This window comes from Pelophylax lessonae (genome assembly GCF_965119305.1).
Source record: "Pelophylax lessonae genome assembly, chromosome: 5".
Lineage (NCBI taxonomy): Eukaryota > Metazoa > Chordata > Amphibia > Anura > Ranidae > Pelophylax > Pelophylax lessonae.
Genome location: NC_138772.1, coordinates 509,290,588 through 509,307,125, shown reverse-complemented (window position 1 = coordinate 509,307,125; position 16,538 = coordinate 509,290,588). Strand labels below are relative to the sequence as shown.

Sequence of the window (16,538 nt, the reverse complement as noted above, 5' to 3'; positions counted from 1 at the left end):
CATGTATTTCTAAAGCTGGTGCAGCTATGAACCAAGCGACATGCATATTAAAAAAGAATAGCACACACATGCAAAAGAAATGACTATCAAATATAAAGACAATCCATAAATAAAAATGGGGATTTGGTCCCGTGCGCTATTCTTTTTTAATATGCAAGTCGCTTGGTTCATAGCTGCACCAGCTTTAGAAATACATGTTCAGGGTTTGCTCCCCCAACTTTTTGCTTGTTTATTATGTATTCAGTCTGACCAGATTTCTGAGGTTGAGCACCCCCCCCCCCCACACCACACCACACCACACCACACACCTGTACTCTATCAATGTCCACTATCAAGTAGATATAGGAGGAGTCCCTTGTAGTGCATTAGCACATCTCTCCCAGCAAGGAGTGTTGTCTCCAAGGGTTAGAGAGGCTAGATTCATCCTTTTTTATGGATAGTGTAGGACCCACTGACAATGGGGTACTTTGACGTAGTGGTGGGCTTGAGCACGATATGGCCATATGGTGGGACCAAATCCCCATTTTTATTTATGGATTGTCTTCGTATTTGATAGTCATTTTAATATGCAACAGCTGGTAATGCTGGGTAGCGGTGAAATCACCCATAGGTTCCAATGGCCCATCCATTGTTGGCGTTCCCTCCTCTCCTCTGCAGCTGGTTCTGTCTGACACAGGGGAGCTGGATCACGTGGTTGGACCTATGTGGCCAGAAAAAAGGGAAGTATACAGATCTTTCTTGCACAGCTTATTCATAATAGGTGGTAAGAGGGGACATTTCTAAGAGTAGTTAGGTTTTGCCCAGGAATTATTTCATCAGTCAGTAGCACAAGTTTCTCAACCTTTTTACCCCAGGGGAACCTTTGAAATACTTTTTCCTGACACCCTCTAATTTTTTGGAGGTCAGTTGGAAAATGCCCCCTATATTAGTGGCCATTAGCAACAATGCCCCATAATACACAGCTAAAAAGATCACAGATGGCATGCAGTTGGGTGCCAAGTGGCACTGGCTCCAGAAGCATGCAGGCACCATCAGATGGTTGGTTAATCAGCCACAGCTTAAGGAATGTCTAAAAGCTACTAGAAGAACCCTGGTTGAGAAAGGTTGCTTAAGACCTTGACATTTGTGATGAGATTGCAGTTGCTTCTGTCTGATCATTCTTCCATGGAGATTATGTTCCTGCAATTAACACTGCATTGTGGAACTGTGCAAAATGATTTCTGTGTAGGGTTTGTCTTTGACAGCTTAGAAACCATTATCTCTGAGTGTTTTGTGGCCTTCAGGTTCTTGCATTGACTTCCACAACGGTCCCATTTACCTGCTTTCCTTCATGGAATTATGTACAGTGACATTTTTTGAGCTTAAAAGTATTTTGCAATCTTTTTAAAACCTTCTCCTGCTTTGTAGGCATCAGTTAGCTTTTTTTTTAGATCCTCACTCAGTTGATGTTGCGTAACAACCCAACCAAGGGAGTGTCAAAGACTTTATGAAGCTCTGCAGCTGTTAACCAGTGACAACTCCTAATAGCTATTTAGGCCTAATGAGGTAATTGTGGCCAGAGACCTTTAAAGGCATTGTGGAAGGGTGTCTGAACATTTGCATGTCACAATTATCACGTTCTTTGTTCTGTGCTATAAACCATGTAAAATAAAATGTAACTGTGTATTAAATTTTGCAAATATGTTGTTTTACCTTTTTAACCTAGTGTTCCCTGCAGTAGCTGTTTGCTACGTTTCACAAAATGAACAAATAATTTTGCCATGGTGCTCACACTCTAGCAAGCAAACTGTGTTTATATATTGCATCGAGCAAATAAACCCCTAAGAAGAATAATCCGCTAAGGGCTGAAGTCTTACAGCGATTGCTCTGAAGAAGTCATAGGAAATACTGTCCTACCTCAATGCTGGGCGTATTGCTTGAAAGCCCAGTATGCTTTGCAATTTAATATGGCTCCAGCCTGTAATGAACGTTTGTGCTCACCTATACTGTATTCTTGTTGTGATCAGGCTGTTATTTACAGTCACGGCCTTCACAGTAAAGGAACTGGAAGCTAAACACATGGGCAGTCTCCTAGTGACAACTGTTTTTTTACATTGATGCTTGGCAAAGCCAAAAATCAAGAATGCTGCTTTGTCCCAAAATATCTATCTTCCACTGCCCCATTATGTTATGAAAGAGGTGGCATGGGAAACTGTACTCAAGCTTTTTGAAGCAGTTGAAGTCTTCTTATCTAAATACTAGGAAAATACAATACTTATATTAAATCACTTATAAAAAGCACTTTAATAAAGCCTTTTAAGGTAGCACCCCCACCTTAGGTTGGCAACTGTTTCCTGTAAGTCTGGGATGTTCGTGGAGGGCTGTATATGTTGGAAGGTTAGTGTAGAGAGCCTTCAGTTTGGGGTAAGAATCAAGCAGTATTTCTCATCTTCTCATCATCAGCATGGGGCAGATCTATTCTCATTCTGTCTGCAGGGCAGAGATGTATAGTAACTAAGTAGAACTACTTCACTACTGTACTTAAGTACCGAAAGGCGGTATCTGTACTTTCCTAGAGTAGAATTTTTTTCTCCTACTTCCACTTTTACTTCACTACATTTTTTCAATGATTTCAATACTTCTACTCCGATATTTTTTTTGTGCTGCATAGTTACTCGTTACTATTATAAAAATTACCATTGTCAGAACAGTAGATGGCAGGTTTCATGAAGTTCAAAAAATGTGTATAATGTCATGTGTAAATCAACGCATACGAAAATAAATGCTACTGTATATATAAATAAAATGGTCTACATATCTGCTGTTAAGGGGAAAGAGAACCTCCCCCAACCAAGGAGAATCACAAGCGTTAATAGACCTTTTTACTGGTAAGAGGCTGATTTTGCTTTTTTCACTGGAAGTTTAGAGCACAGGTTTTGCAGTTTTGTTTCACTGGAAGGATATAATTTTGCACTTACCTTCATCCACCGGGTAAGGGGGAAATCCACAAGGTGGTGGGAGTCTGCACCTATTATTTGGAATAGCACCTGTTTGATTCCTTCACCTTTGAAAATATATTCATCTTGTTTTGTCACATATATATGGTATTATGGTATTATGGCATTATATATATGGACTTTCTATTGACTTTGATTTCATACACTCTTCCTTTATTTCATTATTGGAATATATTGTTGTATATCACATTGGTTTATATATGATTTTGCGCACCAATAAGCTGTGGAGAAAAAAAAAAAAAACATGCAGGGAAGAGAAGGAGGGATGCTTTAAAGGGAAAAGGGAGGGACATACTTTATCTGTTTTCGTTTACAAAAAACTACAGCCAAAGGAATTGTGATTGTCCTTTTAGGTTAATCATTTGAAATATTAAAAAACAATATGATGTTCAAACTTTTGACTTTTTTCTTTAATAACCACATAACACAGTACTTGTACTTTTACTTTCAGTACTTGAGTAGCACATTTTTTTAAAAAAACTACTGGTACTTTTACTTTCCGTACTTGAGTAGCAAAATTAAAAAAAAAAACTACTTGCAATACTTAAGTACAAAAAATGTTGAATACTTTAGTACTTCTACTCAAGTCACTTTTTGATAGAGCACTTCCACTTCTACTCAAGTCACTTTTTGAGCGAGCACTTGTACTTTTACTCAAGTATGGGTTTCGAGTACTTTATACGAGTGTGCTGCAGGGACACTGTATCTAGGAAGCCTTTTTATATGAACTTTCTATTTGAAGGGAGGCATAAAGAATTCTTCCACTTGGGGGTACATCTAGGTTCAGGTATTTTTCTCCCTTTCTTCCATCTGTATTGCAAGAACTGTTGTAACTTGCTTGAAGAAAAAGTTTAGATTTTTCTTTTGTACAGCACTGGGGACATAACTGTAATGAAGTGTGCCCTATGCCCGCCTGGCTACTGCATAATGTAGAAATCTTATCCCCAATGCTGCCAGGTCCTCTCCACAGCACTGATCTTCCAGTGCTACAGGAGTTAACATTACTGGTTGCGCCACTCAACCATCCCTTAAACTCTTAGATCCTGTCATTCATTTGCTCGTCCTCCATTCGCAGTGCTACAGGAGTTACCATTACTGGCTGTGAGTGTGAAAGAGTTGCACCACTCACCCATCCCTTAAACTCTTAGATCCTGTCATTCATTTGCTCGTCCTCCATTCCCAGTGCTACAGGAGTTAACATTACTGGCTGCGAGTGTGAAAGAGTTGCGCCACTCACCCATCCCTTAAACTCTTAGATCCTGTCATTCATTTGCTTGTCCTCCATTCGCAGAATGCTTTCCATTCTGGTAAAGAATTCCACAACCCATTATGAGTGCAGCAGGTGGAAGGGGCAGTTGGGCAGCTCAAATCTTTTACACTCTCAGTGGTTGATGTTAACTCCAGCAGCATCAGGAAATCCGCAAGGGATTTTGTAGGGAGGACCCCGTGGCAGTCTACACTATGCAGCATCCAGCTGGACATAGGACACATTATATTAGAGGTAAGTTGTGCTGCAAACTTTAGCTTCAAGTATGGTACTTTTTTATTTACTTATATACTCATTACCCTACATGGCTAATTGTTCACCTAAAGTCAAATATCCTTTTAGTAGCCTGGTGTTTTATTCTGTACCAATGGTGAAATACTCTTGGGCAAGAGCTTGTATTCTGGGGGAATGAGTGGGCTAGATGGAGGACCCCAAATTCTGATTAGGTCAGGCTGGGTAGCTACCTAAGGAGGAGTTCTGCCGTGTTAGTGGTGGAAATCCTGGGGAGCTAAGAGCCAGAAAGGAAAGAGGTAATGGACACTACATGTGGTTCCCTTACTTTACATTTTAAACTTTGCAGTACCATGTTTCACTACCTCTGATTGGAAGCATTCTAAATAGCACAGGGGGCACTTGGTGGTAGTGATTGGTGGAGAAAGACCAACTTTCTCCAACTTTCTCTCCCTACGACACACAAGGACTCACGCCTATAGAGAATTAAGCACAGGGGGCACTTGGTGGTAGTGGTTGGTGGAGAAAGACCAACTTTCTCCAACTTTCTCTCCCTACGACACACAAGGACTCACGCCTACAGAGAAATAAGAAGGTGACCCCAGCAGGAGCTCCACTACATTACCCCTATAGAGATTAAAGGTATATAAGAACAAACTGAAAAGTAAAAAGTTGGTGCCCAGAGTTCACCTCTAATCACTCATACTTGCAGTGAGTCAGTCCATAAAGTGGTTCTTCTCCCATCCAGTGACATAGGGTCAAGTATCAACAAAACACTGGATAATCACCCTATTAAGTAATTAGAGAAAAAATACTTAATCTAAACAGCATGGGGAGAAAATAAAGTAGTTTACATTTTGATAAACAGAATGAATCATAAACCTAATACGTGAAGTTTCAGAATGTCTAAGAGCTACTTATCCAGAAAACAGGCCAAATTAATTAATGTTGTTGTGGGCCCAGATGCTTCAGTTATAAAGATTTTTGAGGATAAAAGAAATGGCACAAATGGGGCTCAGACAGTGTAGGCGACACTGCAATAAAATGTTTAACTTTTATGAATTCACACAAAAAAAGTTTCATGAAACATATACTGTATATCTTGTTATAGCTAAAGCCTTGTCTTATATTTCCTTTAAATATTGATGGACAATATATTATTAAATTGATTTACCTATTAGAGTTACATAATATTCTAAGGAATCTGTCCTCCCATCTTACATACACTGAAAAATGCTAAGGTGCACTAAAGCGCATACCAGATTGTGCCCCCGTATAATGTATAATAGCAACCATTATGATAATAATCAAAACTCAATCCCTCCTGAGTCTGGAGCCATGAGTAAATTGATTATTTTTGTGCTTATGATCATTGCATCTCTTCCAGACCAGCATGTCAGCGAATTACAGTATTAAAACTGAACCCAAATAAATACAGTATAGCGCATTACTTTAGGGTTAGTTCATTGTGACAGAAGTGTAGGTAGGACAGAACACACACTAAGAGTAAGAGGGATTTTAGGGCCCCTTATCAAGGGGTTCCTTATTTGGGGGGGGGGGGGTTACAGAGGAGTTCTGCCCCCCATGAAAAAATGTAAATTCCGCAGCTGCAAATATCAAATACAAAAAGCTGCTGACTTTTAATATTAGGACTTACCTGTCCAGGGTTCCCGTGACGTCGGCACCAGAAACAGATTTTCGGATCGGCTCTCGGGTTCTGCCGCCGCCATTCAAGGTAAGGGAAACCAGCAGTGAAGCCTTTCAGCTTCCCAACTGGTTCGCTACTGCGCATGCAGGAAGCAAGCTGCGCTTTCTAATTGGGCCGGTGGCAGGGGAAGAAGTGGGGAAGGGTATCTGTCAAAAACATGGGATTTGGAGTCATCTATTATGAATCATGCTTTTATCATTGGAGTGTGTTCTAGCGCTTTGAAGAAGAACTCCAGGCATTGCATTTTTTACGTTGTTACATTTGTACTGCTATGTAAAAATTCATATTCCATACCTGTTGGAAATCACTTAAATAGATACCACTACTCCAATGATCTCCACCAGGTTTTGGGTCTTGTGCCAAGTGGCTGCCCTGCTGCATTTTGAACACAGGAGATTGGATGCACGACATGGGCGCCATTCAGAGAATGCTTTGCATTTTCTCAATGAATGCAAAGCATTCTTTGGTTGGATGAGATGTTGAGTGTGACATCACCATCCCACCTCTTCACCTTGTCCATTTATAGAACGCTTTGCATTTATTGAGAAAGTGTTCAGAATGCCGTATTGCAAAAAAAAAAAAACAGAAGCTAGTGGAGATCACTGGAGTATAATCATATATAAAATGCCATACCTAGAATTCTTCTCTAAAGTTTTTTTGTTTTGTTTTGTTTTTTTTTTAACCAGTGCTCTATAAAAAGTTATAACAAAAACATGTTTTTCTTTTTTTTTTTTTTTTTTTAGCCAACTATACTTAAAGCAACCAAACCCGTAGCATTTTGGACACAACACGATGTGTGTAAGTGGTTGAAGAAGCATTGTCCAAACCAGTATCAACTCTACCATGATTCTTTTAAAGAGCACGATATAACAGGTAAATTATTTGTTTTACTTTCTGCATAGAACGTCAATAATTCATGTAAGGTTTTACTGACCAACATTAGATAATGGAAATAGAAAGTACTAATAGCATGTAAGCATATATCATCTCGTTGTAACCAACCAATTTCAATATGTTATTGGGGCTGGATCATAGATTAACATTTCTATAATCACTTTTTATAATTAAAAGGTAAGGATAAAGGGTTTTTGAGCCATCACTCCTGTTAGTGAATCTTTTTGCATTATTTCCTTTTCCAGGATACCAGTGGACAGGCATCTTAGAAATAAACACATTTTTGTTTATTGCAAAACTTTCTGAAATTGCAAGCTAAAACTGTGCATTGCATGCAAGCTTGCAAAGTATGTCTTTGGCTATTCCAGAAGGTCTTCCAGCTGCTTTGCAGGCACAGTGCAGGACCTGGGATTCTCTATGATTTCTTGGCTTCCACTATCAGGGCAGCCATCAGAGTTTTTGGGTCCCCTTATCCCCTTACACAGCTTAGGCCTGGGCCCCCTCCGGCCTGACCACCAACATTTCTCAGGGCCTGCTGCACTGGCTGTCCCACTGAAATCGCCCACTTTTGGGGGAAAGGGATCAGTAGCAGCAATGATGGTGGTGGGAGGGATGTTATCAATGGCAGCAGAGATGGTGGGGGGGGGGGGGATCAGTGACAGCGGTGATGATGGTGGGGGTGATGGTATCAGTAGCAGAAGAGATGGTGTTGGGGGGATGGAATCGGTGGCAGCATTGATGATGGTGGGGGGAATAGGATCAGTGGCAGCAGAGATGGTGGTGGGGGGATGGGATCAGGGGCAGTGGTGATGGTGGCGGGAGGGGATAGGATCATAAGCAGTGGAGATGGTGGGGGAATCAGTGGCAGAGATGATGGTGGTGGAGAGTGTACTATCTCCTGTCTAAACTAGAAGTTGCAAGCAGTGCCCCCCCAAAGTGACAGAGTGCCAGGCAACAACTTGTTGGTTGAGGCACCTCGGGTCGCCCAGACCCCCTACCTGAGTATGGGCTGTCTCCCCCTGATGGCGGCCCTTTCCGCTATGATGGCTTAACAGCTTAGAGGTCATCGGTTTCATAGGAGTTCACTTGTGAAATAAAACTGACTGTGCAGTAAAGGAGCACCCAGTAGAAAAAAAAGCTGTGCAGCTTAGAACATTTTTGCTTAGTTTAAATGCAATACCTGTAGGCCATTCAATATCCTATTTTAAATTTAGCCCCAACTTAACTAGCTGCTGGGAGGCAACATACATTAAGAGCTTGCGCCCTTCATCACACAACTGAGGCCTTAACCATATTCAAAACCCTTGCATGAGCACTGTTCACTTACCCCCCCCCCCCTTGTAGCAGCAGCACTGAATTCAGCCACTACTGCTATGATAGTTTTTTGGTCGGGATTTGGGAGTGCTGCTCATGGCCCATAGGTATGGTATTTACTAAGCAACATTTTCTAAGCTGCACAGTGTTGGTTAACCTGTTGGCGCCTTTTAACTGCATAGTCAGCTTTATTCAAGCCCTCTAATTTCTCCTGTATTGAATTGTATTGTAACAGTATTGTCTTCCCTCATATTGTAAAGCGCTGCACAAACTGTTGGTGCTATATAAATCCTGTATAATAATAATTATTCAAAAAGGTGAACTAAGCCTTTAAAACAAGTATAACGTGTTTGTTAAAAGAGTAGGAGAGAGAATTCTGTGGCGATTAGACCACACTAATACACACCCATTTCAAAAAAAATATTTAAAATAGTTCCTACAGAGAGCTACCTGTCAAAGAATGATTACATCACTTCCCCCTGATGGTAGCACCTGTTTATTACCTTCCATCACTAATGCTCTTGAACAGACTATGCAAGATGACATATGGATAATAAGAAATATGAATAATGCAAATAATAACACAGAGTTGCAAGTATGCATACATGCACATTTGTGAACTTGCAATTTCAGAGTTTCTGAATTAAAAAAGATAAAGTACTTTAGTTCCACTTAACCACTTGGAGCTAACCTTTCAGGGGTTTAGGATGCCAGCAAGCAGGGTTTATGATCATGTGACTGCTGTTATTGGCTGTCATGGCGGTCACATAATCGGAAAGCTCCCAACCGCATGCAACAGTCGGGTGCTTTCTGTTAACCGCCAGTAACTGTGCTGGGAGCCCGCAGGGTGCGCGCGCTCTCAGCACAGCTGTATTTGCACTAATGCCAAGGCCCATCCACCGAGAGACTGCATATTTGTGTGCGGCCAGGGCCAAGAGGTTGAGGAAAAACCAGCTTGTCTTTTAATTCAAGCTCTAGAACAGCCATTCTCAACCGTGGATCAGTGGAACCCTAGGGTTCCTCCAGACGTTGTTGGAGGTTCTTTGAGCTGTAGCTGTTTTATTTTCTATTTGATGGTTTCTGCATAGTTCAAGGGCCATCACCACTTGACAAATCCAACAGCATGTAAGGCTGGCATCATGACTACTGTTGTAAGGGGGACATTCTTTCCAGTGACCACCAATATAAGGGGCATCTTTCCTGTTGACACCTGATGAAATGGTTTTAGTAAGGGCTCTTACACTAACCTATCTAGCCCTGTAAAAAAGAAATCAGTATACTTACCTTTTTTGAAGCCGATCTGACCCGATCTCCAGCAGCAAAAGCTCTGCAGGGGACATGGCCGATAACGTCTGTGAAATGAATGGGAAGTGACATCACCTATAGAGTTACTATGGGGCTTACGTTGTCGGCTCTGTACTCTGCACCCACCTCCAAAGCGAAGCGGCAGCTGACAGCTCATCGTGGGGTCGGATCGGCTTCAAAAAAGGTAAGTATACCGATTTCCTCTTTACAGGGCTAGATAGAGTAGTTTTAGATCGTGGAGATCTATAAATGCAGGAATTTTAGTTTCGGGTGGACTTATCCTTTAAGCTTTTTTTGACAAAAGACCTGCAAGCTAATTGGTTTCTATGCAGAGCTGCACCAGATTTTGTACTCTCTAGTTTTAGTAAATCAACCCCTATGGTTTTTTTTAGATTGTACTGACTAGGGCTAGCAAACGCATAACATTGACAATTTGACGCCTTGGGTCCTTTATTTGTTACAGATGGGAAATCCGGAAAGGATAATATTAAATATATATCAGATACACTCACAAATCTGAAACAAAATACTCTGATTATATAAAACATCAATCTGTAACTAGATATTCTAAGAATGCATAAAAATTATATTAATGAAAAGCATAGTCATCCCTTACAAAGCAAGCTTTGCACATTCAGCATTTCCTACATAGGCTCCTTGGTTCCCTCCCAATTTTTTGATATAGATACCATGAAATGTAATGAGAACTATAAACATAGGATAGAAATAGGCACTTTTTTTCTCTGAAAGACTAGGAGATAAAAGTAAAAAAGTGAGTGGAGGAAAAAATAAAGGTATATTGGGAAAATAGAAAGGGGGGGGGGGGTCTTGTGTGGTCATGACTGGGTGATTTATGAATATAGAGCCAGTGCTTAGGACAATATAAAAAAAACATACAAAATCACTCAAGCAGCTGGAATCACCCTAACTCCCCCCACCAAGTTCCACAATCACATATTATATATTTCCAGTGCTCAGAGTTATAACACACTAGTTTCCCATACAACCAGTGTCCTTCGACAATATTAAGTGTACATACAAACGTAGTGAAAGTTATAAAATCTTTAACATATCCTCTGTATAATATTCAGAAGAAATAAATGCTCACTAGATGATCAAACCCTCATAAATAAATTAGTCAAATTAGGCATATGATTAAATGCATTTAAACAAGCAAGTGTCCCTCTTTCTAAGAACAATCATAATGTAGTATCTCAAAACAATCAAAAAACAACAAAAAAGTGAAATTGCACTCATATAAATATGAGAGTGAAACACCAGAGTATCCTTAAATAAACCGTGTGTACCCCCAATCTTCCTGTCTTTCCAACCACAGGTGTGTTACACCCACAAGCGATGGACTGTCACCAAATGTGGAGACCAATAAATCACATAGGGTCATATGTAGCATATCATGGCGATCTCCCTTGGTCACCAGACTCCCTACTTGGTCACCTCATTTATCTCCAAGATAGGTTAGAAAGAAACAGCCCCATAGTGTAGTATAATTAGGAATAAACCGTTTTATTTAAAATTATGTTTACATAGGAAGAAAGTGAAGATAATGTGCTCACTAAAAACAAAAGTGGTGGAATCACTACCTCAGGTTCTGGCCCGATGTGCTGATGTCACTTCCTCCACGCGTTTCATCTTATAGACTTTTTTAGGGAGGATCTTCTTGACAGTCAGACAGAGACAGCAGGGCCTTATAGCTCACATTGCAGACATACAGATATGAGGCGGTAGGCACACTCCATACCAGGAAGTGCTAAGCTATTTTTTAGGAGGAGTTCAGGACAAAGGTAGATGTTTCAGCATACTTCTTAGGCACAATTATTGTTTCTAAATGTTCCTTTTAATATAGCAAATCTCCACTTTTTTAGTTCATATCCACTTTAAGATGGAATAAGTTCAATGCTTGCAATCTTTCCTCATAGCTGATGTCCTCCATTCCCCTAATTATTTTTGTTGCCCTTCTCTGGATTTTCTCCAGTTCCAGCACATCCTTCCTGAGGACCGGTGCCCAGAACTGGACGGCATATTCAAGATGTGGCCGGACTAGAGTCTTGTAGAGTGGGAGAATAATCTCTTTATTTCTGGAGTGAATCCCTTTTTTTATACATGCCAGTATTCTGTTGGCTTTGCTTGCAGCGGCTTGGCTTTGCATGCCACTGCCAAGCCTGTTGTCGACTAGGAACCCCAGGTCCTTTTCCATATTAGATTCACCCAGAGGTTCCCCCCCTAGCGAGTAACTTGCGTTCGTGTTTCTGACACCCAAGTGCATTACCTTACATTTTTCAACATTAAACCTCCTCTGGTATGTAGTTGCCCACCCCATTATTTTGTTCTGGTCTGCTTGTAAGGTTACCACATCCTGCATAGAAGTTATTGCCCTGCTTATCTTAGTATCATCCGTAAATACTGAGATTGTGCTGGATATCCCATTCTCTAGGTTGTTTATGAATAAATTAAACAGTATTGGTCCCAGGACAATCCAGTTACTTACCCTATGGTCCATACCTACGTACCTTAGTGTGTACAGTAAACCTTTGTGGGGAACTGTGTCAAATGCCTTTGCAAAGTCCAGATACACCACATCCAAAGGCCTTCGTTTATCTACATGGCAACTCACTTCATCGTAGAAGGTTAATAGATTGGTCTGGCAAGAACGATTTTTCATGAATCCAGGCTGATTACCAGTACTTATAATACCGTTTTCATTACTAAAGCCTTGTATATAGTCCCGTAACATCCCCTCCAAAATCTTGCGGACTACTGTTAGGCTGACCAGCCTATAGTTACCCAGGATATAGCTAGGCCCTTTTTTAAATATTGGTACCATGTTGGCTTTTTCCACAGCTGGCACCATACCCATCTGTAGACTATCCATAAAGATCAATAATAATCGTCTGGCTATCACCTGGCTGAGTTCTTTAAGAACCCTCGGGTGCAAGCCATCCGGACCCGGTGATTTATTTAAGTTAAGTTTCTCAAGTTTAGTTCTAAGTCTATATTCTGTTAACCACGGGGGTACTTCCTGAGGTGTATTATATAGGTTAACATTACAAGCTTGGTTAGTGTAGCACCCCAATTCATTTGTGAAGACTGAAGAGAAGACTTTATTTAGCATTTTCGCCTTCTCTCTGTCCTCTGTGGCCAGATTCCCTTCATCGTCTTTTTTACTCTCCTCCGCTATGAGTATTTCGTATTCTATTTTAGCCACCTTGATTTTACCTTTACATTTCTTATTGCACTCTTTGTAATTTTGGAATGCTGCCAATGACCCCTCAGCCTTGTATTTTTTGAAGTCCTTTTCTTTAGTTTTAATATGCATTTTTATGTTGGAGTTTAGCCACCCAGGGTTTATTTTTGCTCTTTTAAACCTTTCCCCTTTGGAATGGCCTGGCTAATCCATTTATTTAGTACTTCTTGAAGTTCTTGAAGTACTCCCATTTTTCCTCCGTGTTCTTTGTTCCTAGGGTTCTATCCCATTTTATATTGTCTAGCAAAGAGCGCAGTTTAGGAAAGTTGGCTCTTTTGAAATTCGGCGTCCTTATGTTTCCTATTTCAATGATTTATACTGAAACTAATTGACCTATGGTCACTGTTTCCTAAGTTGCCCTGTATTCCTATATCCATGATCAGGTCTATATTGTTAGTAATCAGTAGGTCTAGTAGCGCATTGTTTCTTGTCGGTGCGTTCACCAAGTTCTGACCCATGAAATTGTCCTGCAAATCATTTAGGAACTGCCAAGCCTTGGATGAATGTGCGGTTCCTTCTGCCCAGTCTATATCTGGATAATTAAAGTCTCCCATTATAATGACATTTCCCATCCTTGCTGCCATTCCAAGCTGTGATAAGAGGTCTGCCTCCCCCTCCTCCCTCTGGTTTGGGGGCCTATAGCATACGCCCAATATTACTTTCCCCATAGTGCCTCCCCTTTGAAGTTCTACCCATAGGGATTTTAGCTCAGTTTGCCATGTCGTCCCTCCTATTTATCTGTACACTGTTCTTAATATATAGACATACCCCTCCCCCCTTTTAACCTTCTCTATCTCTGTGATATAGGGAATACCACTGACTGGTCGCCAGCCAATCATGAGAGCTGTCAAACCAAGTCTCTGAAATCCCCGCAAAATCTCCAGCTCTTCCATCTTGTTGGCCGGTAACCGACTGAGAAGTCTTCCCAGTTCTCCAGGAACCCGAAACCCTCTTTACTACACCAGCTCCTCAGCCACTTTTTTTCTTCCTTAATCTCCTGCTGCCTCTCTTGCGTGGCTCGAGGTACAGGTAGTATTTCTGAAAATACTACCTTGGAGGTCCTGCTCCTCAATTTAGCTCCTAAATCCCTGAAATTGTTTTTTTAGGACTCTCCATCTCCCTCTGACTTTGTCATTGGTATTCACGTGTACCATGACAGCTGGAACTTCCCCAGCCCCACCCAATAATCTGTCCACCAGATCCCTGAAGTGCCGAACCCGAGCGCCCGGTAAACAAAAGACAGTTCAGCACTTACTGTCTTTTTGACAGATTGCCCTCTCTATCCTTCTAATATTTGAGTCCCCTACCACCAAAACCTTTCCCTTGATCACTGGAGGAGTTCGTCCCCCTTGCAGCCATGGGCGTCGCTCTGCTCCAGCAATGCTGGTTCCTGACTGGTTTCCCCAACATCACGCAACAGGGCATATTTATTGGGGTGCTCCAGCTCAGGACCGTCCTCCTTGCCTCGTTCCCTTCTACCCTTCCTAACTGTCACGCGACTACTCTGCTCTGATGCCTGCACCCTTGTATCTCTGTCCGCCTCTGTGCTGCCCCCGCCAGCACCTGACGGGTACGTTCCCAGCTCTTCTTCAGTATGGACATTCTTCTCAGTGTTGCCAGTTGCTTCCCTAGATTCAGGACCTGAGCTTCCAAGGAAGCAACATGCTTACATTTTGTGTAGCTGTATTCACCCTCGATCGCCTGATATTTTATATAAATATTTTCAGTATTTAGGCCCTGTTCACACCTAAAGCGTTTTTCAGCTCATAAAATGCTCATCTCGAAAGTCTCAAAACGTCCAACAAGCAAAATCCTATTCATTTCAATGGCCCCTGTTCACATATGAGTGTTTTGTCGCCTGAAGCAAAATGTCTGAAGCTAAAAAAAAGTGCAAGCTTCTTTTTTGGCATATTACCAGCATTTTTGTTAGATGTCAATGCCTGCCTCCAAAAACCTGCAAAAAACGCCTGGGGAAAAAAAGCCCCCATAAATGCCTGAAAAACGGCTGAAAAAAAGCCAAAAAAAAAAAACGCCTGAAAACTATATGCCCAGGTATGAATGGAGCCTTAGTCTTTGACTGGTCTTTTCCAGTGCATGTAATATACTGTAAAGGTTTTTCCCTGACCCAAAACCCTATCTGTTTTCATAAGTAGGGCCTCTCTGATTCAGAGGATGTTGCTTTTCTCAATGGGATAAAATATCAGAAGTAGCATAAGGTCTAGTCTTTGCTAGAAACATCCTTTAAAACTTTGTTGTGTTGGAAAGCCATAGCTTTAAAAAAATAAAAACAGAAAATACTTTTCCCCCCCGAGAACAATATGGCACCTGACCTTGAATGTGACACCTTTGAATTATGGTTATATTATTTTTTTTAATAGCGGCAGTCACCTTTTCAGATTGTTACAGTGAAAAAGTGCAGGCTATGGAAGGCATGGAACTTTGTTTGTCTAGCAGAAAAATGTAATCATTTTGAATGTAAAAATAAACCAAAGGCAGCTCTGTTTTAGAGCAAACTAAAGTGGAGACACTATAGTACAAAGACTGTAGACACTTCAAAATACAAAATAAATAAAAATTGGACTTTTTTGTCAGTTTAGACAGTTCAGATTAGGCTCCAACTGCTTCTAAGTACAGTATATAGAAGAGATCGTCGGCCATTCTATACAGCTGTGAGGTGAACTATGGAGCTCTTCAAAGCCACAGCTATCTAAGGGTTCATGTTGATGGACGCTGCTTTTGAAATGCATTTGGAAGGCTTGTCAAATGCAGGTCAGCAAAATCCCATTCACTTTAGCCACTTAAGCCCCGGAAGATTTTACCCCCATTCCGACCAGGGGGTATTTTGCGATTCGGCACTGCGTGATTTTAACGGACAATTGCGCGGTCGTGCGACGCTGTACCTAAACAAATTTGGCGTCCTTTTTTTCCCACAAACAGAGCTTTCTTTTGGTGGTATTTAATCACCTGTGCGATTTTTTGATCACGCGCTATAAACAAAAAAAGAGCGTCAATTTTGCAAAAATAGCAATATTTTTCACATTTTTTTATATGAAATTCCCCCCAAAAAAATGTAAAAATCAAAATTTTTTAACATTTTCGGCCAATTTGTTTTATGCTACCTATGTTTGGTAAAAAAAATCGCAAAAAGCGTATTTTGATTGGTTTGCGCAAAAGTTATCGCGTTTACTAACAAAGGGAAAGATTTTTGTAACTTTTGTTGTTTTTTTTTTTAACGCGTAATGGCGGCGATCTGCGATTTTTTTTGCGGTACTGCGACATTGCGGCGGACAGATCGGACCCTTGACTGACATTTTTGACACTTTTGGGGTTACCAGTGACATTTCTACAGTAATCAGTGCTATATATATGCACGGTTACTGTAAAAATACACTGGTAGTGAAGGGGTTAACTTTATTTGGGAGGGAGGGGCTGTGTGTGTCCCTAGGGGCGTGCTTTCTACTGTGATTGGCTGTGGCTTGAGCTGTAAGGACACTGATCAACGGATCTACATAGTAGATTCATGTGATCAGTGTCTTTACAGCGAGGAGAATGACAGGTGGC

At 41.0% G+C, this 16,538-nt stretch overlaps 1 protein-coding gene across 3 annotated transcripts in view; it reads left to right on the top strand.

Moving 5' to 3' along the window:
* The window catches only part of SAMD12 (sterile alpha motif domain containing 12), a 959,826-nt gene that overhangs the window by 342,702 nt on the left and 600,586 nt on the right, over positions 1–16,538 (top strand). For all 3 annotated transcript variants that reach the window (XM_082258230.1, XM_082258229.1, XM_082258231.1), the window contains exon 3: positions 6,946–7,075. In XM_082258230.1, coding sequence (XP_082114356.1) covers positions 6,946–7,075 — 130 coding nt within the window. The remainder of the gene's footprint in view (positions 1–6,945; positions 7,076–16,538) is intronic.